We start from the raw sequence: 28000 nt of genomic DNA, 5'->3' as shown, positions 1-28000 counted from the left end.
AACTGAGTCAATATACAGTACGTGTTGCATATTTTTCCCTCTTCTGCATCCCACTTCTGTGTGTATATGCGTCGTATACATGAAGAATTCATATCTAATTAAAGGAGTTAGGCACAACAGGAATTTTGACAAAATTCAACAACATCACAGACAAAAGCTCTGTGCAAGAAGTTGCGATCTCCAAGCTGTTGCCTTTCTGATCTATGACATTAAATCGGTCTGTAGTTCCCTGCTCTACCCTTTCCCTGCCGACTGCACGAGGCTGAACCAAACTGTTTGCAACAAAACATCCCATTCAGTAATGTGATGAGTTTTCAACTATGTAGTCCTCTGACATATAAAGCACTTATTTCCAATTGTGTAATTCTGTTGTCTGTGATACAGCTCACAAAATGTCCTAATCAACTCTGGTCTACAGTCTTATATTGGTTCTCAGCTGGCATCACAATGATTTCAAAGTTCACTTCCTTCTTTTCAAGATCTTCCCTGGCTTCACTCCTCTGTCCAGAACGGTGACCCCTCTTCGCCTTATATTAGGCTTCTTGCTCATTCCTGAACTTTTCTGCCATTGGCAGCATGTCCTTAGTTGTTTTGGCCCTTAACTTTCATTCCATGACCATCTTTTCCTTTCCACAAGAATCTCTTCAGAACCCTTTGACCGGGTTTTCAAAATCAGAGTCAGTTTTATTATCACCAGCATGCATTGTGGAATTGTTAACTTAACAGCAGCAGTACAATGTAATACATGATAATACAGAAAGAAAAGAAAGTCAATTACATTAAGTGTATATATATATATATATATATATGTATTATTAAATAGTTAGTTTAAAAATAGCGCAAAACAGAAATAATATTTAGAAAAAAAAGTGAGATAGTGTTCTTGGGTTCAATATTTTTTTTAGGAACTGTATGGCAGGGGGGAGAAACTATTCCTGAATTGCTGAGCGTGTGCTACCTTCTTCCTGATGGTAACAATGAGAAGAGGGCACGTCCTGGGTGAAAGGGGTCCTTAATAATGGACTCCACCTTACTGAGGCATTGCTCCTTGAAGATATATTGGATACTATGGAGGCTAGTACCCAAGATGGAACAGACTAATTTTACAGCTTTCTGTAGCTTCTTTTGGTCCTGTGCAGTAGCACCCCCCCGCCACCTAATATCTACCTTCCCAAATATCTCCATAAGTGACTCAGTGCCAAATATTTGCCTGTTGAGCCTAGGTGAAAGACACCGGCAAGTATATTGCCACGTGAAAGATGCTGAATAATGGCAAATTGTTGCAACATAATAACATTTTCTATTCTTGATGATCTAATCAAAATGAATTGAAAACCATCCAAACTGATGAAAGACAAAGTTTACCAGAGAGCTCTTAGAAGCTGAAAGCTATTGGACATTTTAAAAGCAGAGTCAGAGCATAAAATGGTTTATGCTCCTTGTTGTTTTCTTGTACAATCACCAAGCCAGGTCACAGAGTACATATCTATGATCTGTGTTATTCACTGCAACCCTATTATTCAAATTTTTTTCCAAGGCATACAACTTAAATGTAGTTGTAGGATTTACAATTACTTACCAATGACAATTACTCTTGTCTTGCTTTCTGATGTATTTTTATTATGGACTTTGCACACATAGCTTCCTTTGTCTCTGAGCTGAATATTCTTCAGTGTTAGGATGCTTTCATACGTGTTTTCATTCTTTAGCCTTATATTATTAATTGAAACAGATCGATTTGTCTGCAAATGAACAGAGTTGTGCCTTGTCAGTCATTGCACAAAGAACATTGCTATTAAAAGATGCAGATAGCAGATGCATCTATTCCTGATAGGCCTTGTGGAAGTAAATAATGCACAGTTCTTGTTGAAGCAATTTCCTAAATTCACTCCTACAACACACTCCGCAGTGTTAAGTCACAAATATCTACAAAGTACAAAGTAGTTATTCTCTACTCTACTCCTGTATCACCTTACAAACCCTAATGCATGGCCTATGTCCTCCAGAAAGAATTTGAAATGGGTTTAATATCACTGGCATTTGTCATGAAATTTGTTAACTTAATGCAGCAGTACAATGCAATACATGATAATATAGAAAGAAGATTAAGTAAATCGATTACACTAAGTATGCATATGTATATTAAATAGTTAGATTAAAAATGGTGCAAAAACAGAAGTAATTACAGAAAGACAAGGGCTGAAGTGCTTCATTTTTACTGGGTTTAAATCTTCACCAAATAGCACTGTGGAAATTGCATCGTGAGAAAGAGTTCTTGAAGGTGATTCTCAAGTGCAATTAGTCATAGACAATTAATGCTGGCATTGCTAGCTTTCCTCATACTGTGAAAATGAATAAGTAGGGGAAAGAATCTGTGCTTGAACTGAAGAGGAAGGTAACCCTGGAATAGGTTTCACTCTCTCTTGCACAAAGTCAAATTAAGTTTATTATCAAAGTTCATGCATGTCACCAAACGCTCCCTTGAGATTCATTTTCATGAGGCATTTAGAGCAAAATAAAGAAAGAAAATTGAATCTATGAAAACTATACATAAACAAAGACTAACAAATAACTATGACAAGTTGTGCAAATTTAAAAAAATAGTGCGAATATGAGTGTAGACTCCTTCAAAGCGAGTCTGTAGATTGTGGAATCAGTTCAGAATTGAGGCGTGTGAAGTTATTCATACTCATTCAGGACCCTGATGGTTTTAGGGTAATTACTGTTCTTGAACCTGATAATGTGGGTCTTAAGGTTCCTGTTCCTCTTGCTGGATGGTATAGTGCATAGCTTGGATGATGGGGGTCTTCGATGAGGGAGAAAGTAATTGCTGGTCAGCAAGTTCTCTATGAAAAATCTAAACAGAGTTTTGCTCTGGTGGAAAGTTGAAGTCTGGAAATGACTGATGGTCTTACTGGTGAAAGAATGTTACACCTGTTTGTAAGGCATTCCTCTGCTAACTTAATGTGGCTGTGAACAAGTTTACGCAAAGCTAGATTATACCTCGAGTAGCGGGCAGTGGAGCATCAGGTGAAACTGTTTAAGGAAGTCATCTACAAATAGTACTAGCAGTAACGTTGAAGCATTTGTATCAATAAAAGGCATCGTTTAGTTGCGAGAAGTGCTTAAAGATACAAACCCAAACTCACCATTTTGGCGGGGTAATCCCATTGAAATTCAGGTCTGGAGTTCCATCTCATCTTTGCCAGACATTTGATGTGCAGCTCGTCACCCACCAGCACCTTCATTCGTGCACTCGTATTAAGCTGAACAGAATCCGCTCCTTCAACTGATGACCGAATAAAAACCGAATAAAACACATCAGTAAAGCAAAGCTCAGAAGCAGAATTATCTAGCATTTATGATTGTTTCAACCTTCTTCTGAAATTAGAATCTCAATGCCAGTAAAGGAATGTGACATTTTCCATTGGTGTTATGTTGTCAATTGACTTTTTTAAGTTGCATTTGAAATACTGTTTGAACTGAATTGAACAAACAGATGTGGATGGAGACAGTGGACTTAATTCTGCTAAGGAAGGGCATGAGAGGAATGGGATTCGATTCCTCATGTTCCAGATAATGTCAAATTAAAGCAGATCCAACTGGAGCATACTAATATACTGTGTAAAATATGATTCCATCCATGCTGCCTCAACATTACGGTTTTACCCCACTCCTCAAAGATCATTCCCTACTGCAAATTCTTTTCTTCACGTACGGACACTTTTCAGAGAGCTTCCCCTCAGGCCACAATTTGCAGCTACTTTGGTGAAAACTTGAAAACAAGTAAAACTTCAGCTACAGGAACAGGTATGATGGAAGAACTCAGCTGTCAGGCAGCATCTGTGGAATGTAGGGGAGTTGGGGCGGGGATGTCTTGGAGGGGCAAAGCCGGAATGACCATGGGGTAAGCTGTGAACAATGCTATCTAGTCAGTGAGTGAATGGGAGCAGTTAGAGACTGAGAACATAAAACATAGAACAGCACATTCCACCCATGATGTTGTACTGATCTCGATGCTAATTTATTTCTCAATGCCCTTTTCCTGAGTCTCATCCACATTTCTCCATTCCATTCATATTCATGCATCTATTTAAAATCCAGGCAGCATCCTGGTAAGCCTCTTCCACACAGTCTCCACATCCTTCTGACCAGAAATGCACACAATCTCCAAGTAAAGTCTAAATAAAGCTTCATATAGTTGCAGCATGATTTCCCCTCTCTTATACTCAACACCCTTAACAATGAAGGGAAGTATGCTATATATGCAGACCGAATGCAGATTTTCTCTAATTCAAATGATTAATCTTCATTTTGTTTTTCCAATGTGTATGAGACCATATCATGAACACTGAATATAGTGTGCTAGTCTGGGAGAGGTGCAAGCAAATTTATCATGGGCATAATGAAGGTTCTCCAATAGCTATGCTTTATTAGTAAATTGAGAAGAATTGGTATATAACCAAAGACTCTAGTCAAGTCAAGTGAAGTCAAGTCACTTTTTATTGTCCTTTCAACCATAACTGCTGGTATAGTACACAGTAAAAACGAGACAATGTTTTTCAGGACCATGGTGCTACATGAAACAATACAAAAACTACACTGAATTATGTAAAACAACACAAAAACTACACTAGAGTACAGACCTACACAGGACCGCATAAAGTGCAGGCATTACAATAAATAATAAACAAGAGAATATGCACAGTAGAGGCAGTAGGTTGGTGTCAGTCCAGGCTCTGGGTATTGAGGAGTCTGGGGGATGGTTTGGGGGAAGAAACTGTTACATAGTCTGGTTGTGAGAGCCCAAATGCTTTGGTGCCTTTTGCCAGATGACAGGAGGGAGAAGAGTTTGTATGAGGGGTGCGTAGGGTCCTTCATAATGCTGTTTGCTTTATGGATGCAGCGTGTGGTGTAAGTGTCTGTAATGGCGGGAAGAGAGACCCCAATGATCTTCTCAGCTGACCTCACTATCTGCTGCAGGGTCTTGCGAACTGACAGTGCAATTTCTGAACCAGGCCGTGATGAGGCTGCTCAGGATGCTGTTCTCTAGCAATTGTAGCAATTTTCTACAGCCGTACAGTGCACAGCATTCTGACTTGTTGCATCACCATCTAGCATGGAGGTGCCATTGCACAGGACTGTAAAAGGCCTCAAAGTGTTGCAGACTCAGTAAGCTGCATCATGGGCAGGTGTTCCCTCCATCAAGGTCATCTTCCAAAGGCCATGCCTCATGAAGGTGGCATCCATCACCGTCCAGGACATGCCCTCTTCCCATTACAACTATCATGGAGGAGGTACATGGAAGTCTTAAGCTCAACCTTTTAGGAACAGCTTCTTCTCCTCCTCCATCAGACATCTGCAAGGCCCATGACTCCTAGAACACTACCTCACTATTCCTCTTTTTCACCATTTACTTCTTTTCATTGGCACTTACAGTAATCTGTTATGCTTGCTCTGCACTATTGCAACAAAACAGTACATTTCATGACTTTTGTCAGAGACTATAAACCCAAAGATGAATTACTGCTTCATCTGGAGGGACTGGTTGAGTCCCCAGATGGTTTAACAGGAAGAGTAAAAGGACAAGTGTAGTACTGCCCAACAGTTTAATGGAAAACATTTGAGAAGTGAGCCATGAACACAAAATACTCTGCAGATGCTGAAAAACGTTGACTGATCATTTCCACGGATGCTGCCCGACCTGCTGAGTTCCTCCAGCGTGTTTAGAGAAGTGAGGGTGGTTGCTGAGAATGGAAAAGTGGATGAGGGAGTCATGAAGAGAATGATCCTTGCAAAACGATGAAAGGAGAAGAGGTGGAATCTCTTTGAAGGTGACAGAAATTGTGGAAAATGGTCTGTTGAATGCGGAGTCTGGTGGGGTGGAAGGCAAGGTCCAGTGAAATTCTAACCTTGTTCTATCCCAGAGCAGAGGGGGTGAGAACAAAGGTGCAAAGTGCCTTAAATACAGTGTTAATGTTGTGAATTCTGGGTGGAGTTATATCATCCGGTTAACTGGCAAGTAAAATATTGAAAAAAAAGTGGAGAGGTAAGGAAAGGTACAAACAGAAAGAAAGAGCAAGTTATCTGAAGTTAGAAAAGAAATTGGTTGATCAGCCCGAGTTTTGAGAAGACTGGAAGATGAAATAAATAGTTAAAGGGAAGTGTATATCTCAGAGGATACAAGGAAGAAAGAAGCAGATAAGGTTTTGCCCTTTCAAATAGTGAAAAATACAGCAAGTTTGATTTCAAAGACTGGACTTTGTGTAAGTAGTTTGAAATAAGAAAACCTAATATAAAAAACGATTGAAATCTTCCTTACGTGACTGCTGCAAAAAAGCAGACAAGACTTCCAATTTGTTGTTACAAATACTCCTTTGAAATCCACCTACTTTAATAATGGGCCCAGAGGAACACTACCTAGTCTCCCTAATGTACTCTGGATGCCTTGGGGTGTATGGGCTGTCCAGGGAGGGGTAGTATCTCTGGCGAAGGGGCTTGTTGAGTCTATTCTGGGGCAGCCCCCTCACCTTTGGTACCCACTGGATGTGATCTACAGTGAGATCCAATGGCCAGGAAGGCAGTACTGCTACTCTCCGTGGAAAGCAAAGGACGTGACAAGGCACAAAAGGCATCATAGTCATCTGCTGCAGTCAAGAAAGACCCCAGTTTGTACCACTGGATCCAGACTTCTGAGGTCAGGAGGGTGGAACTGACTCAGTGAAACAGCTTTTCCACTTTAAAACACAGGTTTCCTGTCATCTTTGGACATGATGGACAACCACCACTTTGGATGCCAATGGGATTTGAATTTCATCCTACAAATGCCAAACCAGGGGATAGGAAAGTACCTACAATTCACTGGAAAGACTTGTGAGCCAACATCCCATCACTGAACCCCTAATTGCAATCAGTTCACAATGCCAGACAGGTCCCATTGTTTAGATATCTGATACTGGACTCCTGAAGCACTCCATTCTGAACTCTGTCATTCTAAACAGTGTCATGGAAAGAGATTAGCAGCCAGACAGAGAAAAAGATTCAAGTATGTGCTCAGAGCATCCTTGCAGAAAAGAAGCTTCTCCCTGACACCTAGTAATCTCTAGCCCTTGACTATTCAAAGAAGAGAATGAGCATTGTGATTGATACTGAAAAACCATGCGGTTGTGCTTCTGAGTAGTCAGAGGCTATTTGCAAAGTTTAACAGTCCACCAAATGCCCTCACCTCATGAAAAACCTCCTGCCCATTTGTTGAAGTGTCTGTGGTTTCCATGCTGACCTCAATTACTAGTTCAAGGCCCACAAATCAGAATGGAATAAAGTCATTCTTGAACCTGAGGAAATGCCTAAAATGAAGAAGAATTTGCTCCTGAATTGTGACTGATCTACTTGATAAAGTTGTTGGCAAGCCAGTGGGATCCTCAAATGCACACCTGATTAAATTTTGTTCAAATGAGTTGGAAGAAACTAAGAAAATTTTAGAAAAAGTCAGAAATAATGGAAATGCTCAGCTGGTGAGGCAGCATCCATAGAGAGAGAATCACTGTTAACATTTCATGACTTTGATCAGGGAGGTCATTGATCGTGATCAGAACCTTATTTGCTCTCTCTCTCTCCGGACATCAAATCAAATCAAGTTTAGTTATCATTCAGCCAGACCTAGATATAGCTGAACAAGACAGCGTTCCTCTGGGTCCAAGATGCAAAACCCTCAAAATAGCTAGTAACATTCAAAATAATGAGCAAAATAATTCAAAACAGTGAGCAAAGAAGCATATTCACTTAAAAAAAACACATATATGTTGTCTAAGATTCTGAGCGACAATATCCGGCCATTGATGGTACGGTCTCCCAGTAGTGAGCAGATGCATGCAATCCAACCTGTCATTCCACTGCTCAAACATGTGAGGGCAGCACTGACAGGAGACACCAGCCCGCACACTGTAAAGCTTCCACGTCTTCTCACCTGGTCTGCAGCAGCAGGCAAGCCCGAGGCTTGAGGCCTAGTCCTCGCTTCAACCGAGGCAACACAACTCCCATGTCATCTGTCCTGCCACCAGACAAGGGCAGCAGGCCTGCGGCAACAGAGTCTTGTCCTTCATATTGCTGGAGACATATTGTCTTTCCAGTATTTCTTGTTTTTGCCTCAGATTTTTAGCATCATCAATATTTTGCATTTGTTCTGTCTGGACTGTATGACCCTTACAGTTCATCTCCTGCCAATCTGGCAATAATAGTACTGTCATCTCTTGAGTTTTGATTAGGTCCTCTCCCAACTGACCTGCTGTCTCTTTTTGCCCAATCAATCAAGTACCTGACCCAATGTAATGCAACTGAGTGTAGGCGTAATAAAATCAACTGGGTCTGTAACAAAATGTCCGTCATGCCATCTGCTCTCAGTGAAATCCAACAAGGAGTCAAAATAGCATTATTGATTTCAATAGACTAATAGTTCTCACCTTCTATGAGTATCATATAGTAGGACAAGAAGGTCTGATTATCAACTATGGTCTTGCAATGTAACATGCCATGTTGAGCACGCTTAGGATTTCGAATGATAAAACCTTGTTTAGGATCCCATACGGTATTTTCTTCATCGGTTCTAAATTCAGTGTCTTCCTCCTGTATGAGGCAAAAAAATTATCATTGTTTATAATACACAATGGAGTTAAGGGCTTTCTTCTTCTTCATAATACACAATAATTTCAATAGTCACATTAAGACATCCAGTTTTGCACTAGGTATGTAATACTTGTATATTCTTAGATCACTGTTTGTTGTGATGAGTGTGTTTTTGCATTTTGTACCAGATACTTATTGAACAGCAGGATATTCAATTTTAGTGCACGTTACTTGGAAGATATTCAGTAGCATCTGCTATGGAAGTGGTTTGAGTAAAATATTTTTATCATCTGCCTCTGTCCTGAAACTAAAGATGGAAAACCACTCAAGATCAATTGTTTCTCGAATTCTATCTTTAAACTATTTTTTCACAATCACAATTAACTGTAAGAGTTCTAAAGGGTGTTCGTTTTGTTCATATTGATCAGATTACCTTCCTTTTGTTTCTGACAAATACGACGGTTGTTAAGAATTAATTATAAAAAGATGTCTTTTCCACATATGCAATGTTCTTAACCACACCCTCATTTCATATCTTTTAGTTTTCCATTTAACCACACCATTTGTGCTTTTGCACCTTGTGTTAAGCAGTTTGCTTACATTAATGCTTCTTTTGATTTGTATCATATTTTTCATGAGAAAAAGATCTCTATTTCTGTCACTGATTTCTGTTACTTAAAAGTTAATGACCTTAACTTTACAGTCACCAACCATACCCACATAATGGATATCAACCTCTTGGTTTCTGTGGAAAAGTTGTACTCCTCTTTTGTGTACTTAGACTTTGATGATTCTTTTACATTTCTTTTTGAGGTTAGCTACAAATGCAAAATACTCACCACTGAGTGCAAATATTGCTTCCATACTTGTGGGCTAGTGTAGACAATATAAGATCAGAATTGGCCAATTTGAATATAAAGTCTGTTCTCTCATTCAATCATAGTGGATGTTGTGTTCAACCCTATTCTCCTGCCTTCTCCCCATAACTGTTAACCCCTTACCAAGGATCTATCGATCTCTGCCGTAAGTACACACAATCACTTGGCCTCCTTAGCCTTCTGTGGCAACAAATTCCCACGGATTCACCACCTTTTGGCTGAAGAAATTTCTCCTCATGTCAGTTTTAAAAGGACATTCCTTAGATCCCAGACTCTCCTACTAATTGAAACACCTTCTCCATGACCACTCTCTCCAAGCATATCACTGTCCAGTAGGTTAAATAAGGTACCTCCTTCATCCTTTTGAATAGTGGGCAAAAACATGCCTTTGCTAACTAAAGCAAGCAAGGTAAACTAAAGGTATAGAAGCTCATCCATTGAAAGTCAGAAGCTATTATCTATAAACAAAGGCAAAGAGATGAGCAACTTTAGATCTATTATGTTTGACTCGTTATTTTTGGTATAATGGTGCAAAAGACAATTTCTTATACAGTGTATAAGAGAGAGAGAGAGAAATAAAATGAATTATTAATGGTTGTTTTCTTTACAGCAACAATAACTATGTCACATTAAAATGCTGAAGTTAGTGTGTCTGACATTTTGTTATTTTATTTTGCCAAAAGTGACACATTTTGTAGCCTACTATGATTTTAAACCTTTTGCATGTCAGAACCTTCTTTTTAAAGTGATATAACATCAGCCAAAGAAAGTTGACAGAATAATAACACACACTCCCTACTAGTCCCAAGTGAGATGAGTTTTTAAAAAAATGTCCTTTCAGCATATACGAATTGTTAGCCAGGGGACTCATCAAATTCACAGTGAGTATTTAAATCAAAGCTTCAATGCCTTTGATATATCTTGCTTGCTTTACTTAGCAAAAGGAACACTTTTGTCCACTGTTAGCTCAGAAGAAACAGGGAACAATACTTGCAGTTAGTGGTAAATCACTCCCATTTGTTTCAGACTCAGAAAGAAATGAAGAGAAGCATTACAGAGAGTAGCCATGAAATGGACATAATAAAATTACACAAAAACACAGAAGAACGAATTCATGTCAGCTCCAAAAAAGGAAATCTATACCTTTCAAACAAATTTTTCAAATGTTTGAGTGTTATTATAGCCCGAAAGAACCTTGGATTGTCTCAGCTATGGATTATGTAGTGATAGGCTGAGAACACATGGTTGGTGTTGCTTAGAAAGGATCTGGTCAGCAGGTCTTGTTGGAGAACTGTGTCTGCATGTGCTTTACTTATGGGTCATGTGAACTTTAGCAATGTGAGTTTGATAAACTTCAACAATGTGAGTTTTGATGAAGTGGGCTTTAAGTGTGATTTGTACATCATTGTTCACAGCTGCACATCTGGACACTCGAATCTGTAAACCACATACGTGCAAAGAATCTGGAAATAATTTGACAATCTTTGCAAGCCTGACAGAATGATTCCATTCAAATGGCAATTTTGTTTTCATACAGTTCTTGTGCGTAGCCCATGAAGGTTCTGTGCTATTCTAAAAAGCCTTGTAGGCTTGGGAATCATGCATTAAATATGCCCTCTTTGCTGCCTGGAAGGCTGCACAAAGTTTCTCAGTGTTATTTGTCAACATTGCTTTGAGAAAAACCCACAAAAGGAAAAGTCCAAGTAGATTACAAGTACATTTTCCTGGAATAGAGGGTGTGTATAAAGTTCGCAAAACCTTATGCTTGGTGGAGGATGTTTGTGAATGGCACTATCACTTTACTCCTGTAGCTTCCTTTAACGTAGAAGGATGCAGACAGCTTGTCTCCATGTTACATTCAGACACAGGGACATGGGAACTAGCCTAAGTGCCTCTATCACTCATAAACATGCAAACACTGAAGAGGGATAAACTGAATTACAGAGTTTTACATATACATGATTTCTTTTAATGTAAAGGCACCTCTATAAATTCCATTACTTCCTTCATCAGTGAGACATTCCAGCCCACAGACGTTTATGTCATCAGTACAGTTCTTTGGCTAAAATTATACAAAGATTCTAAATGATTATCTCTCAAAATTAATAACTGGAACTCTGTACGGAAGTACGAAACATCCATGAATTGTTATACTACTGGAGCTGTCTTTGGATGCAATAAACAAGTTATATTTAAATATGAGTTTTTAAATAAAAATAACATATTTCCAGAATGATATAAGGGAATGTTAAAATCGATAAAAATTATAAATAAATGTCTGATGAACTGCACAGAGTACTAAAAAAAGGACAAATCATTAATGGATTATAATGGAGTTGCTAATAAGAACTTCACATGAGAGTTGAGCAATGATTGGAAATGGAATGATGCCTGACTGTTGGAGGAAGATACTGAAACAATATATGAAAAAGGCATGAAGGCAGCCATGGGATTATATAGAGGCACATTTAGTAATGGGCATCTCAATAGAGAAAAGTTAAATAATGAGCAGAATCAATGTGGTTTCTGTCTGGGAAACCTGATATTGATATTGTTAATAGAGAGCCATGTCTGACAACAGTGGAGGTGAGTGAATTATGGAAACTTTGTGTTATCATGTTTTGATTTAACAGATCTTTAGCATTTCCAAATAGGACATTGATCAAAAGAAGTAAAAGTGAATAGGGGATCTTCTGAGGAGGCTGCACTCGAGAAACTTGGTATGATTGTGCATGAGGCATGCTAGGAAGGAGAAAAGATATTTTAGGGACCGTTCATTGGGCTCTTATTGTACACATCGATGGAGTATGAGACTTATTGACAAGTAGGAAATGCTGTTGAACATAGATCGATGCAAAATGATGTGTGTGTAGAAGTTAGGTAATATGCAGCACATAAGGTAAACTATGCTGGATACGATAAACTATCCTCTGGTTCATGAAACAATGGGAAGATTTCCTTTTAGTACCTTATCTAATCTTTCATGATCTTGTGATGTCTTTGAGGAGAAGAACATCACCAGGCTTAGCTTATGCCTAATCTTCTTTCTTCGAATCATTTCTGTAAGTATCTTCTGGATCCTTTGCAAGATCTTCAAATTGATCCTGAATTTGGGGACCAGCAATGGATACAATACTCCATTCATTACCTAGCCCGTGATTTTATAAAGAATCAATGTTATCTCCCCGGTTGGTCCACCACAAACTAACTGCGTATGACAATTTCACTACCGGTTTTCAATCACTTTAATTTTATAGGCAGAAGAGATTTACTGGAATGACTCAAAGAAAGAGGGATATTAGGCATACTGTAAGCTAAACCTGGAGATGTTCTCCACACCAAGATAATAGTTCATGACATTTTTCAATGTTCATTAAGCAGGGAATATTTACCTGAATATGAGATGAAGAGTCCATTTTTTTTCCATGAACTGATGTTATATTGTGTATAAAAGGTGAAGAGGGTTTCATGTAAATCTATCAGCCAAAAGGTGGCCCCCTGATTATTGTATGAGACACTAAGCTAGTCTTGTGTGAGGTCACTGATTCCTGTGGAATATTCTTGTCATTGGAGAGGGCATATTCAAAAGGAACTGAATACATATTTTGAATAAGATTTTGAAGGCAGTTAAGAGAGGTTATATTTGAGAGAAGGTAACTCAAGGCAGACCTTGTGAATATAACAAATATTCTAAAGGTAGAGGGACTTTAACACGAGCAATGTGTTTTCTATCATCAAAACGTAACAGACTGAGGCTTCAACTCAAGTTCAAAGGAGGGAAAGTGAAGCATATTAAAGCTGCTATACTCAGAGGATGACAAATACTGTATATGGAACAGTGTACATGTCTCAGGTGACACTAGAGGTGAAGAATGTTGAAAAAGTCAGGAATAAACTAACTGTTTATGTGAGAGACTGAGGAACTGAGCAATACAACAGATAAAATGATGCATGTTGTTTTATGAATACACGGAATGGGTGTGGGAATTCTGACACTGTCTTGCCTTCCAATCTTCAAAGATTCTATATCTCATGTAACTCTAAATTAATATTTATGGGATCATTTAATGAATGTTTGTTCTTTTATTCGGTTAAACAATGTACTATTTTATAATGCATGCCTTGCATTACAAAGTCCAGTTCTCTCTGTCATCTGCACTTCCAAAAACCGAAGACTAAAGTCAATTGAGAAACAACACTTCATTTTCCATCTGGCTATTTTGAGCTTCAACATCCAGTTCAGCTACTTCATGTTACTAACTTTCTCCATTTGTGTCAGAACAGTACACTTCTGCTGTGCTCTCGGATGCTCGTGTGCACAGGCCATCTGCACACTCTGACCACCCCAGGCCCCAGTGGACATCCATAAATGGCTGTGGTGCAGGAGGGCGGAGAGATAGGCTCAGTAGGAAGTCCAAGGTGACCATACAGAGTCCAGTCCAGAAAGTTGCTTGTTGTGCAGGAATTCACCTTTGCACGTAGAGCCCTCATGGTGTGGAGGAGAACAGATAGCGTGAGTCGGCAATGGTGCTGGAACGAGAGGCTGGCAGGAGATTTCCTAGAGATGCTGTTTTCCAAGATGCAGTGAGCTTTTGATGTGTGGGTAATCAGCTACTCCACAGTAAGCACACATGTTGTTTCTCCACTGACACTCATGCTCTTGGGGGTTGGTGGGGGGAGGGTTAAAGGAGCTCTCCCTACCTGCACGATGATGTGTTCTGCAGCCTGCAGTGTTTCTAGGAACAGAACAGAGGCTCTGGCTGATGATCTGGAGGGTTGTTTCATAAGACACTGGTCAATTCAAAGGGTCATTTATGGACATCCGTTGGGGGCTGGGATAGTCAGAGTGCACGTGTGGCCTTTGCATATGAGCATCAGATTGCACTACGAATCTATCCAATTCCTCCCTATCGACTCAATCAACAGTCCTGTCATCTTGAGTTACCTCTAGCTCACCACTCATGGCCCTCACTTTGCCGAGGCATCCATTTCACTGCTGAATTGGACGCCCACCTGCCTGCAACTTCAGCTGACTTGATGCCATAATTCTGTGGAGATGGAAGAAACTTTCAACCTCACCAAGCTCCCACATGACTTAGCCATCGCCTGGTTTCCATAGCAAGAAGACCAGCATTCTGCCACCTCACAGATCACACCACTGTGCAATTGATCCCCTCCTGAGTATTATCCTTCCCCGAGGCCATCTGATCTCTCCCTCCTTGCCTGAGACCTAATCCATGAATGAGAACATCATGGAAGCACTACATCACAGCTTCATTTGCCCATCCCAGTCCCCAGCTTGTGCAGGAATGTTCTTTATCAAAAAGAAAGTTGGGGGAGGGGATTGTACCTGGATTGACTACTGTAGGCTCAACAAAATTACTATTAACACTACTTGAAACACTTCCCAGGGCCCAGATCTTCACCAAACCGGATCAATAGAGAGCGTACAACCTGATCCGCAGCCACCAGGGGAATGAGTGGGAAACTGCGTTCCTAACACCCACTTGTCACTACAAAGACTTGGTGATGCCTTTTGGACTTTACACCAGCCGTTTTCCGAGCCTTCATCAGTGAGATCCTCCAAGACACGCTTCAAAGGTATGAAGGTATTTGTTCATCTACCCCATCTTCTCCAAGGACACCCACGAACACATGTGTCACGTCCCTTCAGTCCTTTAGTGTATCCTCGAAAACCAGCTGTACCACAAGTTAGAGAAATGGCAGTTCCACACTCCAGTCATTTACTTCCTGGGTTATGTCCTTTCACCCCATGGCGTAACCATGGACCCAGAGAAAGTGGTGTCATTGTTTAATGACCCTGATTACACTCCATCAAACAACTACTGCACTTATTGAGCTTCTCCAATTTCACCAGGAGTTACAGACAAATCGCTGCTCCTCTCACTTCCCGCACCAAATCAGCTGACCTCACGCTTAACCTGGTCAGCTGCCGCAGACCGTGCTCTCATGGAGCTCAAGAGACACTCCACCACTGCTCCCACTCTGGCCATCTGAATGCCTCTGGACCTTTGGTGGACACACTTGGGTGCTGGGACCATCCTTCCTAGCGAGGACCAGGTGGGAAGACACACCCATGTGCCTTCTTCTCATGCAAATTCAACTCTATACAGTGGCGTTATGGAGTAGGAGACAGGGAGGTACTCTCCATAGGCCTTGGAGGAATGGAGAGACTGAGTGATGGGAAGCACCAAGCCCTTTCTGATCTGGACTGACCACCTGAACCTCATAGCCATATAACAGACTCACCAGTTCAGCCCACTGCTCGCTCTTCTTCAAGCAATTCCATTTCCCCATCTCTGACCAACCGGACTCCAAGAACACTAAGGCGGACACCCTGTCCCTACAGTTCAACCCAGCTGACGGTGGCCATGCGCTCAGAGGCGCGCCAGTCATCCCTCTCTAGCCATCCAGGTGAATGATGGACTCTGGAAATTTCTGTGACGCCAGTTCTGGTGGCCCATCGTAATCATAGATGTGCGTACATCAGTTGATTGCTGCCTGCCCTCAATGAGCCCAGTCCAATTTCTCAAACCAGTGGCCCCCTGGGCTCCTGCGTACCCTACCGGTCCCACATCGCCATGTATTTCACCACAGGTTTGCCACCATTTAGATTGGGCCCTAGTGATCATGGCATTGGTGGACCAGTTCTCTATTGCCCTCACCAAACATTTGTCAGCTGCTGAGACAGGGGACCTTGTTCTCCAGCATATAGTTCACCTCCATAGGTTCTCTCAGGGCACTTTATAGACCAGGGCCCACTGTGTGTCTCCTGCTCTGGCAAACCTTCTGCTCCCACCTTTGAAAGTGAGCTTGTCCACTGGCTATCATATGCAGACCAACAGTCAATCCCAAAAGAGCAAACACCAAGTGGAGAGTTTTCTGTGATACTTCACTGCCTCTGACCCTTCTGCGCGGTATCTGTTCTGAGCTGAACTGCCCTGCAATCTACGCACCTCCTCTGCTGCAGGTATGTCACCCTTTGAAGTGCATCATGGCTACCAATCCCTCTGTTGTTCCCTGTGGAGGAGCTAACAGTGGAGATCTCGTCCACCAGGACCCTGGTTCACCAATGCCAGAATGCTTGCAAGAGGGCACGGAGGGCCGTCTTAGCTGCCAATTGCACCTACTGCCACCAAACTAACCACCATTGGTGCCCAGCCAGATGAGTCTCACCTGGGGACCACGTCTGGTTGTTCACCTGAGAACTGCCCCTGTGCACTGACTCTGGCAAACTCTTGCCCCAGTTCATTGGTCCCTTCAAGATTACTCATCACAATAATCCAATCACTACTGTCTCCAGCTGCCACCGACCCTCAGGATCACATGTCCTGCCTCAAGTCTGTTGTCTGTGGACCACTCAACCCAACAGAGCCCGCACACCCAGACCCAAGGATAGTGGTAGGTGGTCCAATGTATATGGTTCACCATTTGATGGATTCACATCTTCGTGAAGGGATATGCAGTTCATGGTTGACTGGGAACAGTACAGTCGAAAGGAGAGGTCTTAGGTGCCGTCTAGTTTCATCTTGGATCCAAGATCATTGAGGAGTTCTACCGGACCAACCTGGATCATCCTGGGCCATCGGGTGCCAGCCAAAGGGACGGCAGTCTTGTCAGGCCTGTACAGTCTTCACCCAACTAACAAGAGTCACCTCGTTTTCAACTCATCACCTGCAGCCTACTTAAACCCAGCTCTCATCCACGAGTCCTTCGTTCACCTGTTAGACAAGCCAGCCTTAAACAATTGTTCCTAGCCTTCAGTTATCTTGTTTTCTTGTTGCATTAAATAACTGTTCTGTCTTGTTTTGTGGTCCCTTGTGGGTTATTTTACAGTTTTTTAGCAAATATCATTACTGATAAATTGTCTCTGTTGTTCTGCTCTTGTGTTAAGCCTCCACTACATTTCCTGACAGCTGGATTGCTGTGAAAATCTGCGTGGTTGACTTGCATATTCAGGGAATGAATCAGACTGTCCTCATCTAGGAGAGTTTGTATTTCACCTACCTGGCTGAATCTTAACTGCCCTCCGTGATGGTCTACTATAGCAGTTCAATAACTTGGTTTAACATTGATTCAGGATAGCCTGATGTTATGAGGACACTCAGTCCTCGTTTATTGTCATTTAGAAATGTATGCATTATAAAATGATACAATGTTATGTAGGACTAAAAAAAATCAAGGGGCCCAGTGAAACAGCAAATTTGGAAACAGCTTTCAAGTATGTAGAAGGCATTTACAGCAATAGAAACCCCTAGTTTAACTGCGCCTGCATATTCATAGCTCCCGGAAAGTGATAACACCAGATGGCTAAGACATTGGAAACAGCATTTGTGACTCAAGCCTTCATTGGCTGAAATATTGAGTATAGGCATAAGAACATCATGTTGCCTTTGTACAAAACTTTTGTTAGACTGCACCTAATGTAGATTCTGGATGGCCATTGATGCTGGGAGAATTGTCAATTTTAAGATGAGATTTATTTCCAAATGCACTAGGAGACAAGTGAAAGCTGGATGGAGTTTGCAGTCTAGTGGAATAAAGAACAGACTTAGGTAGCTAATGGGCCTACTCCTGTCACCATGTTCCTGTATTCTTTTAGGTTTTGTATGCTTCATCTCTTCATAACTCAGCTGGCCAAATGAGCATTTTCCTTTCCTAAAGAACAAACTCAAATAAGATACAGATTTGGAAGCAGATGGTTGCCATTTCTATTGAAACCTTAAGACTCTTGCTGGTGCTGTGAATGGTGGTTCATGCTTCTTTACCAGCTTCTTGCTTTCTCACATTTTTCAGCTAGACAAAGCATGAGGGATCTTGGGCAAAATTAATGCATGCATGAAATTATAACCTTCCGCCCAAGACACTTGCCAAAACTAGGAGAACACCCTGTCATTGCCAAGCATGAGATTCATTTAGTTAATATAGTTTCATATCTCTGGAATGTTTACGTGGAAAAAAGACTGTTACTCCTCATAGTTTGTTAGATATAAGTGGCTTGAACTTAGAGAGTAACTACATGTTAAGGGCAGGACCACTTAAGTTTGATGGAGTAATGTGAGGCATTTCTTAGAGATAATAAAAATTCTAATACTGTGAATGTGGAGTTAAACTAGAAAGTGCCAAAGCTAAACAACAAGTCAAACTGAATCTGGAAAGAGAACAGAATGGTTTGCGTAATGTGCAAAATGTTATTAATTTTTACTCTCCTTATGTTTCTGGCCCCCATTCCTTTTCTGCTCAATTTAACAACTCACAATTTTCATTACATAACATCTTTCTTTTAATGATGTGCAGCAGTTTCAAGGGTCTCTCACCATCAGCAGGGTGACCTCTAAGTCTGGTGCTGTGACTCGGCAGGGGATCACCACAGTCTCACTGCTTTGATTCACCTTTATGAATTTGGGAACTTGAAGATAAGGCTGCAAAAATGGACTTTGAGGATCTGTTTTTCGAAAAAAAGAACAGAGAGCTCACATTAGTTTTACATTAGGCAATAACTTATTACTCTTTAAAGGCCCAGATGTTTTCTAAAAGATTCCAGCACAACTATGGTCAACATTATCATTCTTTACGGTTGTAAAAATTAACCCTTTAAATGCTGAAGTGTGTAATGATTTTAAAACTCTAATTTGCTTTTTGTCTTATCGTCCAACAGCAAATGGTAGAAACTATGTGTTTTAAACTCCTAAATTGGGTTCAATAACCTCCGAAAACCCTTCCATTCTGGATGTTGTGATCTGATTGCTTTGCTGTTATGATTTAAAGCTTCCAGTTCTTTTCCTTTTCTTTCTCAAACAGTGTATTTACAGATGAAACCATTGTTTCATACTTAAAAAACAGAAGTAAGACCACAGGCTTTGGCATGATATGTACAATTCAGCAAAATGAGTGTGTAACATTACACCACAAAGAGAAAATCAAAAGAGTGAAATCAGGATTTGGACTTATAGTGTTATTAATATTTGTAATATTGTACATTTCCAACAATGAGAAGTTTTTGTATGGAACATAAATGAGAGAAATTTTGTTAAACTTTTTTTAGCGCAATCTCCCTCTTGGACCTCCTTTGAATTCAGCTTCCCTGCAAGGTGCCTGGACTCAACAAGAACTATTTGAATTTGCACTGAAAAGCAGGTTCTATGCAGGTCTGAATTTTGCGGAACAAATTGATTTTTGCTGTGAAGCAATCTCAGGAGGCGAAGTGAGCTATGAACAAAGAATCATTTAAAAAATTTTCCATCATGCAAAGCAATTCAGGAACATTTTTTTGTGGAAATCAAGCCAATAAAGATTTTAAATTAAATTCTTCTTCACAAGTACAAAAGGGAAGATGCAGTTTTTCTCGTGAATGGAGAATGTTTGCAGAAGGTGTTCTTAAGGGACTGAGGTGAAAAATGTGACCAAGTTGGACTGTCAAGATGGATACCTAGCAGGAACAGCTTCAAGAGAAGAATTATATGAAACCAAATATGCAGGATATAATTGAAAGAGAGATAATGCTTTATAAGACTAATTAGATCTGTAAGTGTGAAGGAAATGAGCTAAGGTAGCGCTATAATGCTCACCAGTTTGGATCTGTATACATAACACATAAACAGTTCTGGAGACCTGTGATGCTTGACCTTTCAAAATTGTTATTCAGGCTCAAATTATTCAAATAGTCATAGCACTAATAAACTGGAATTAATTTCATCCCAATAATGGAAATCTCTCACACCTTTTGGCTCTACACTAGTTGGATATTCAAGGTCAGAACCGTTCAGTAGGACATAAATGTTGGAACGTTTGGAAGTGTTACTATACTGAAATATCAATGGTAGAATACCATATCTGTAGCACACTATTTCACAATGCTTAGCTTTTTCGGCATGGCAATATTAATAAGAACAAAACATGTGAATTGAGAGCTCTGGTAGTTGACGTAATCCCTTGACACCTCTGTCACCTTGACAAAACTGATCTTCTAGCACTTTAACACCAAGGCAAAGGCACCTAAACTCACATTACCCTGGTTTAACGCATATGCAACAGGTGGATTTCAGGACTTCAGACAAAGGACAAAATATCAAAAACAACTTGCAAATGATAAATATAAAACATATGGATAAGAACGGAGAACCAGGGTCACTGGAACGAGCTTCAAGTGGGTTGAGAAAATCCTTTCAATAGTGTGTATTATTTCTTAAAATAAATGCTCATCTTTGACATTGAAGTCACATTCCGAGTGATTTTGGCACATTTGTAGTATTTCTGGGCAAAATTTCAGACGTACGTATTCATTTCAGGGACCTCTTTCACCCAACCATATTTGTAAGACAACAGCATTTCAGAGTCAAAAAATTGATCTTTTGTCAGTCAATAAAGAGGACTTTTCAATCTGTGTGGTCTTGGTTATTGCATACTGGAACAATGTTGTTTGTGTTTTATACTGGAGTTATTGCAGCATTACTTCATCAATGAATCATTTGTGTTGCAAAGCAGATAAATCAACTGTGATGCATTGGAAGATAATTTTAGATGGAATTTATATTATTGTAAATTTTTTTTTAGGATGATCAAAATACAGTATGACCACTGGCTTACTGCAGGTACCAACATTAAATCATTCAATCATTTGGATCAATGAAAACTGCCTTATTTTGGATCTCTTCACTTGGTGCAGTTTCCATGCTGATCTGTTAACCTGGATTAACCTGGCATGTGGAGAAAGATGGCTAAAATAAATGAGTGGTACAGCTTACATTCAACGTGGGAACTTCAGATGAGATGCAGGTCCGGGGGATGGGATGAATGCCTTTTCTGACTGCTTGTTTTAAATAAATTGATACGTCCCAAACCTGGTCTTAGTAGATTTAATGAGAATCCTTCCTCATGGCCAGCAGGTAATGGGTTCAATTCCTATTTGAGGGACTTGAGCAAAAAAAATCTTGGAAGACACATTGAGGAGGTGCTGTATATCAAGTTAATCTGAGGCCCCATCTCAAGGTAAATGATCCCAGGACATTGTTTTATATGGAAGAGCAGGGGAAATCCTGATCTCCAGGTTGTTCTGTATGGATCCTACATGTTCTCCTTGTGATTGCCAGGGTATCCTCCGGGTGCTCCACTTTCCTCCCAAGTCCATGCAGTCACTCATTGATATTAGTAATTTTTTCCCTCAATTATCAATTCTTAGCTTAGAACTTTGTATTAGAAGATATCAGAACTCTTTGGGTCTGCTATATACAGAACATTTAAAATTGGGAAATAAGAGATTGAATGAAGAAGTGGGTGAGTGTGAAAGACTATGGTAACTAAGAATGTACAAATGCAGGAAAAGATCTATCACTTATGTGTAGCATCTACCATGAAACCAAGGGACGGAAGATTTATACCCAGACCCTATATACAGTTAGTAGAAAAAAAGCTGAAGGACCCAGGAGGAACATATGTAACCTCTGCACGCATAGCTTCCATTTAAATAGCATCAAGATGATTCATCTCCATCATCTCAGAAGGCTATCTACATCCTCTCAGTTCACTCTTACTATCTCAAAGACAAGACTGTGCAAGCTCTGGAAATATTGTTAACTACATCTGAAGGGCCTGTACTGTGCTGTACTGTTCTATGTATATTGATATCCTCTCTAATATTAATGTTCACTTGATTTAGGATTTAATTCCAAATTATATTTATTAATTCATGTTAATCATATTTCTTTTTGTCAAACGTTAAATGTCACTCCACTCCTTAAGAAAAGAAGAAGGCAGCAGAAAGGAAATTATAGACCAGTTAGCCCAACCACAGTGGTTGGGAAGATGTTGGAGTCAATTGTTAAGGATCAGGTGATGGAGTACTTGGTGACACAGGAAAAGATATTACAAAGTTAGCATGGTTTCCTCCAGGGAAAATCCTGCCTGACAAACCTGTTGGAATTCTTTGAGGAGATTACATGTAGGGTAGGTAAAGGGGATGTAGTGGATGTTGTATATTTGGATTTCAGAAGGCCTTTGACAAGGTGCCACACGAGGCTGCTTATCAAGTTAAGATCCCATGGAATTACAGGAAAGTTACTAACATGGTTAGAGCATTGGCTGATTGGTAGGAGGCAGTGAGTGGGAATAAAAGGATCCTTTTCTGGTTGGCTGCCAGTGACTAGTGGTGTTCCACAGAGGTCGGTGTTGGGACCACTTCTTTTTATGCTGTATATAAATGATTTAGATGATGGAATAGATGGCTTTGTTGCCATTATCGCAGATGATACAAAGATTGGTGGAGGGGCAAGTAGTGTTGAGGAAACAGATAGGATACAGAAGGACTTAGATAGATTAGGAGAATGGGCAAGAAAGTGGCAAATGTAATACAATGTTGAAAAATGCATGGTTTATGCACTTTGGTAGTAGAAATAAATATGTGGACTATTTTCTAAATGGGGAGAACATCCAGGAATCTGAGATGCAGAGGGACGTGGGAGTTCTTGCGCAGAACACTCGAAAGTTTAACTTGCAGGTAGAATCTGTGTTGGGGAAGGTAAATGCAACGTTAGCATTCATTTCAAGAGGTCTAGAATACAAAAGCAGGGATGTAATGCTTAATATATATTTATAACGCACTGGTGAGGTCTCACCTTGAGTATTGTAAACAGTTTTGGGTTCCTCATCTTAGAAAGGATGTGCTGGCATTGGAGAGGGTGCAGAGGAGGTTCACAAGGATGCTTCTGGGAATGAAAGGGTTATCATACGAGGAATGTTTGATAGTTCTGGGTCTGTGCTCGCTGGAATTTAGAAGGATAAGGGGGGATCTCATTGAAACTTTTGAATATTGAAAGGCCTATACAGAATAGATGTGGAAAGGATGTTTCCTATAGTGGGGGAGTCTAGGAGAAGAGGGCACAGCCTCAGGATAGAGGAGCATCCATTTCAAACAGAGATGCAGAGAAATTTCTTTAGCCAGACCAGAAGGTGGTGAATTTTTGGAATTTATTACCACAGGCAGCTGTGGAGACCAGGTTGTTGGGTGTATTTAAGGCAAAGATTGATAATTTCTTGATTGGACACAGCATGAAAGATTTGGAGAGAAGTCCGGGAAGTGGGCTTGAGCAGCGGAAAAAGGGATCAGCCCTGATTGAATGGCGAAGCAGACTCGATGGCTCAAATGGCCTAATTCTGCTCCTATGTCTTATGGTCTAAATCATTATCAGCAAAGAGTTAAATATTTAACTTGCGTGACTTAAACCTCTTGATTATTTGATTTCAATTATTGCTAATGAATTATTGTTGTAGTAAACTATTGTTGGCTTATGACTGTGATTTGAATTTTTTGATAAATGGCAAGAAAAGATAAATTTAGTTATTCAGTAATTTACATGGATTACGATGAGAAAGTAGTGGTATAAATACTAATGTAATTAGAATATATTGACAGTACATTAGCACAGCGGTTTGCGTAATGCTATTATAGAGGTAGCTGTAAGATTGGGTTTTGATTCCCGCCACTGTCTGTAAGGAGTTTGCACTTTCTTCTCATGCCTGCATGGGTTTTCTTTGGGTGCTCCAGTTTCTTCCCACATTCCAAAGATGTACTGTTAGGGTTAGTAAAGTTGTGGGCACGCTTTTTTTGGCCCTGGAATCGTGGCAACATTTGTGGGCTGCGCAGCACAATACTCGCTGAAGCAACATATGCAAAATGCTCAGCCAAGACGTCGACTGTACTCCTTTCCATGGATGCTGCCTGGCCTGCTGAGTTCCTCCAGCATTTTGTGTGTGTTGCTTTGGATTTCCAACATCTGCGGATTTTCTTGTGTTTGTGACAATTCTCGCTGATTTGATTTGATACATACAATGCATTTTGCTACATGTGTGATGTACATGTGACAAAACAAAGTTAATCTTTAATATAGATATGGAATGGTCTATACCATTCTGAGGGAGTTATTAATGCACTTTCCAATGCAATAGGCAGTAGACAAGGTATAATGAAACTACGGTTTCTAGGTCACTGCATAAATGGGAGTTATTGAAGACGTGGATAGAACAATGCCCTCCAGAAACCAGGCATGATTATTATCCTTCATTAAGAGTTGCCAACACATGAGCTGGTGTAAATGGCGTGTGCAATTGATCGAATACACCCAAAAGAATTCTTTCATCTTTAGAAAAATATTTATTTTGTGAAATTGCTTTTATTATCACAAAGTGGCCTATGAATTTGCTTACAAATTCTCTACTGGCTTCAGCTAGAGTAAATCAAAGAGTGAGAACGCTTAACACAGTAAATCATGTTTAATTAAACCAATTTTCCAGGAAAATCTCAACAAAGTCAATTTTCGAAGTCTGTGGTGCTAATGATTATTATGGGGGTATGTTTCTTTTTAGAAAGTAGGAGTAACTGGAAATAATGGAGGACGGTGAGCATTCAGACCCCATTTCCTAAACAGGAACTCAAACCATTCCCGATTCCTAATCTGTATTCAGAGTAACTCAGCATTGATTGTCCTACATTTCAGTCCCCCTTTTGTAATTGACTGAATATTTCCCTACACTTCTCTTACGTCCAATGAAAAATAACAACATTGAATCCAGACTTTATGAACCTACATATCCTTTATGTCAAAACTGGGTTAAGAGATTAATTTAAAATTACTTTTCATATTCCTGCTGTAAAAGATTGCTAAATATTGAGAAATTAGTTTAGATTAATCTTGAAGTGAAGTAACTGATAATTTGGAAGTTGGTTCAGAGGAAATTTCAATTACTCACACATGTACTTGTTACTTTTTAGTTGGGTTTGAATCTACACACCAGAAAGAAGGAATTAAAAATTTTCATTTTCTCCTGATGGTGACAAATATAAGGAGAGATTTAGCGCTATATCAAACGCACAGACCTAAATATTGAAGAATTTGGTGGTAAAGGTTATAAAGCATTTAACAAGCAAGGAATACTTTGAGCTGTATCACCAAATCTATGCTTTCTTTTTCCATGAAATAACTCATGACCCAACTTTCATCTTCTGCTAGAAATAAACAAGGGAGTATTTTCCTGCAGATCTGCAGGGCTGGTTTATAGCAAAGGCTTGTGCATTATTGAAACTGGTTCAGCTAACAATCTTAGTATATCAGCAATTGATACATGCCTTCCTGTAGTCTTCTGATTGTAATAAGATCGGTACATTGCTAGAGAGGAGTGGAGGAACCTGAAATGTGAGCGATATGCTGGAATACTTACAAAAAGGTGAGTTGAAAAGATTGAGTTGCATTATGATGTACGGTATGTGAAAGTTCTACAATTTTCCACACTGAATTGGAGGTGTGAAATTGCAGGCTGCACCTTCCCCTGAGCTACAGAACCTGTTCTCTCTCTCCACAGGGCAGTACCTTCATTGCTACGAAGATGGATTGCAACGAGGTTGGCTGAAAGTTTCAGGGGGGAGGCAGACAAGTTCAGAGTTTGGGTGAGGATGCGGGAGATGGAATATAATGTGGAAAAACATGAAGTCGTCCACTACGGTGAAGTAATAGAAAAGTGGAGTATTTGTTAAATGATGGGAGGTTGAATGGTTTTGGTGTTTAGAGGCTCCTTGTACATGGATCAATGAAGGTAAATAGGCAGGTTCTGCAAGGAATTAGGAAGGCAACTGTTATGTTTTACTTTTATTACTAGAGAGCTTAAGTACAAATCACTTCTTACAATTATATAGCGTGCCGGTGAGACTACACTGGGAAAGTATGGTCTTATTCCCCTAAATAAGAAAGGATATATATGCCATAGAGAGAGTGCAACAAATGTTCACTGGGATGAGGAATATGTTTTAACATGAGGTTAACTAGACTAGACAAAACTTCCTTGAATTTAGCAGAATGGAAGGTGAACTAGTTGAAGAATATGTCATTCTTATGGGACTTGGCAGATACAGGGATAATATTTTTCCTTGTTGGAATGACAACCGGTTGGATATTCAATATTGAGAGGAGAAGAATGGCCTGCATGCAGAGGCTAGTGAATCTGTGAAATGCTCTGTACAAGAAATATATCAAAGCTTAGATATGAAATTTATTCATGATGGATTTTGGTAGATTTTTATGTATTAAGAAAACATATCATGGGGTTAATGTAGTAACATGACACCAAGGTAAAAGTGAGCTATCATCACATTGAACAGCAGAAAAGGCATGAGGGACTGGGTGACTTATTCCTGCTTCTATTATGTAAAAATTTATGACCAACTTTTACTTTAACTTTTGCATTCATAATAGTATTGAATAGACCATAAGCCACAAGCTGCCTGGTCCTGCAGCCTTGCGACTGTTCACTCGTTGGAAATACCTGTGTACTTCAACCTTAGAGATGACCAAGGTCATCCAAGAACTTTCTACAGGGGCACAATTGAGAGCATCCTGGCTGGCTGCATCACTGCCTGGTATAGGAACTGTACTTCCCTCAATCGAAGGACTCTGCAGAGAGTGGTGCGGATAGCCCCGTGCATCTGTAGATGTGAACTTCCCACTATTCAGGACATTTACAAAGACAGGTGTGTAAAAAGGGTCCAAAGGATCACTGGGGACCTGAGTCACCCCAATCACAAACTGTTCCAGCTGCTATCGTCCAGGAAATGGTACCTCAGCATAAAAGCCAGGACCAACAGGCTCCAGAACAGCTTCTTCCTCCAGACTGATTAATTTACATTGATGCAATTGTATTTCCATGTTATATTGACTGTCCTGTTGTACATACTATTTATTAAAAATTGTTATAAATTGCACATTGCGCATTTAGACAGATACATAACGTAAAGATTTTTGCTTCTCGTGTGTGAAGGATGTAAATACTAAAGTCAATTCAATTCAATTTATTATCTCAATCAAGCTCTGATTCAGTAGGTATATGATTCAACTTCTATAAACTTGGAAACGACAGTTTTATTTAATCACTATAACTTGAAATGTATGGTCAAGTAGATATCGTCCTCTCCTACCTAACTAATTTGTTCTTGAAGAATTACCACATGGCTTGGAATACATAAAACAGAAGGCCCACAGTTATTTTCATGTAATACTTTAAATGTGTGTCCTTACCTCTCACAAATAAATAGATCTGGCTTTCACTGGCTGCAGAATTGGCATATTTACAAGTGTAGTATCCAGTATCGTTGCGAGCAGCGTTCTTTAAAATCAGGTTACTGCAAAAGTACTCCCTGTTGTCATCGCACATGTCATTGGTTACTTTCAGTCTGTTTTTCATAGCATTAGGATAATTGGGTCCAGACCAGATCAAGGATGCCTGCCCCCTGTTAATCAATAATACATTACATTAATCACAAGCAAAAGGCTACTTCATTTCTATGCTATTTCTCAATTGGGTTTTCATTTTCATTTCACAAATGTTTCAACCTCATTTTAAATCTTTTATATGGTAAAGCTCTTCAGTTTCCCAGCTAGATGCATGTTAAGGTGCATCTTAGCGCAGGGTGATACTGTGATACTGTGCTCCTTTTTGAC

General features: G+C 40.0%; 1 protein-coding gene across 2 annotated transcripts in view; it reads right to left on the bottom strand.

Annotated features, from left to right (window-relative positions):
• Window positions 1–28000, bottom strand: part of kdrl (kinase insert domain receptor like) — a 220621-nt gene that overhangs the window by 141704 nt on the left and 50917 nt on the right. For both annotated transcript variants that reach the window (XM_063060960.1, XM_063060961.1), the window contains exons 3-7: window positions 27578–27789; window positions 18839–18966; window positions 8460–8622; window positions 3150–3289; window positions 1580–1742 (exon numbers count right to left, since the gene is read on the bottom strand). In XM_063060960.1, the coding sequence (XP_062917030.1) occupies window positions 1580–1742; window positions 3150–3289; window positions 8460–8622; window positions 18839–18966; window positions 27578–27789 (806 nt within the window). The remainder of the gene's footprint in view (window positions 1–1579; window positions 1743–3149; window positions 3290–8459; window positions 8623–18838; window positions 18967–27577; window positions 27790–28000) is intronic.

The sequence above is a fragment of the Mobula hypostoma genome, chromosome 10 (genome assembly GCF_963921235.1).
Source record: "Mobula hypostoma chromosome 10, sMobHyp1.1, whole genome shotgun sequence".
Classification (NCBI taxonomy): Eukaryota; Metazoa; Chordata; class Chondrichthyes; order Myliobatiformes; family Myliobatidae; genus Mobula; species Mobula hypostoma.
Note: the sequence above shows the minus strand (reverse complement) of the source record. Positions and strands in the feature narration are given on the sequence as shown.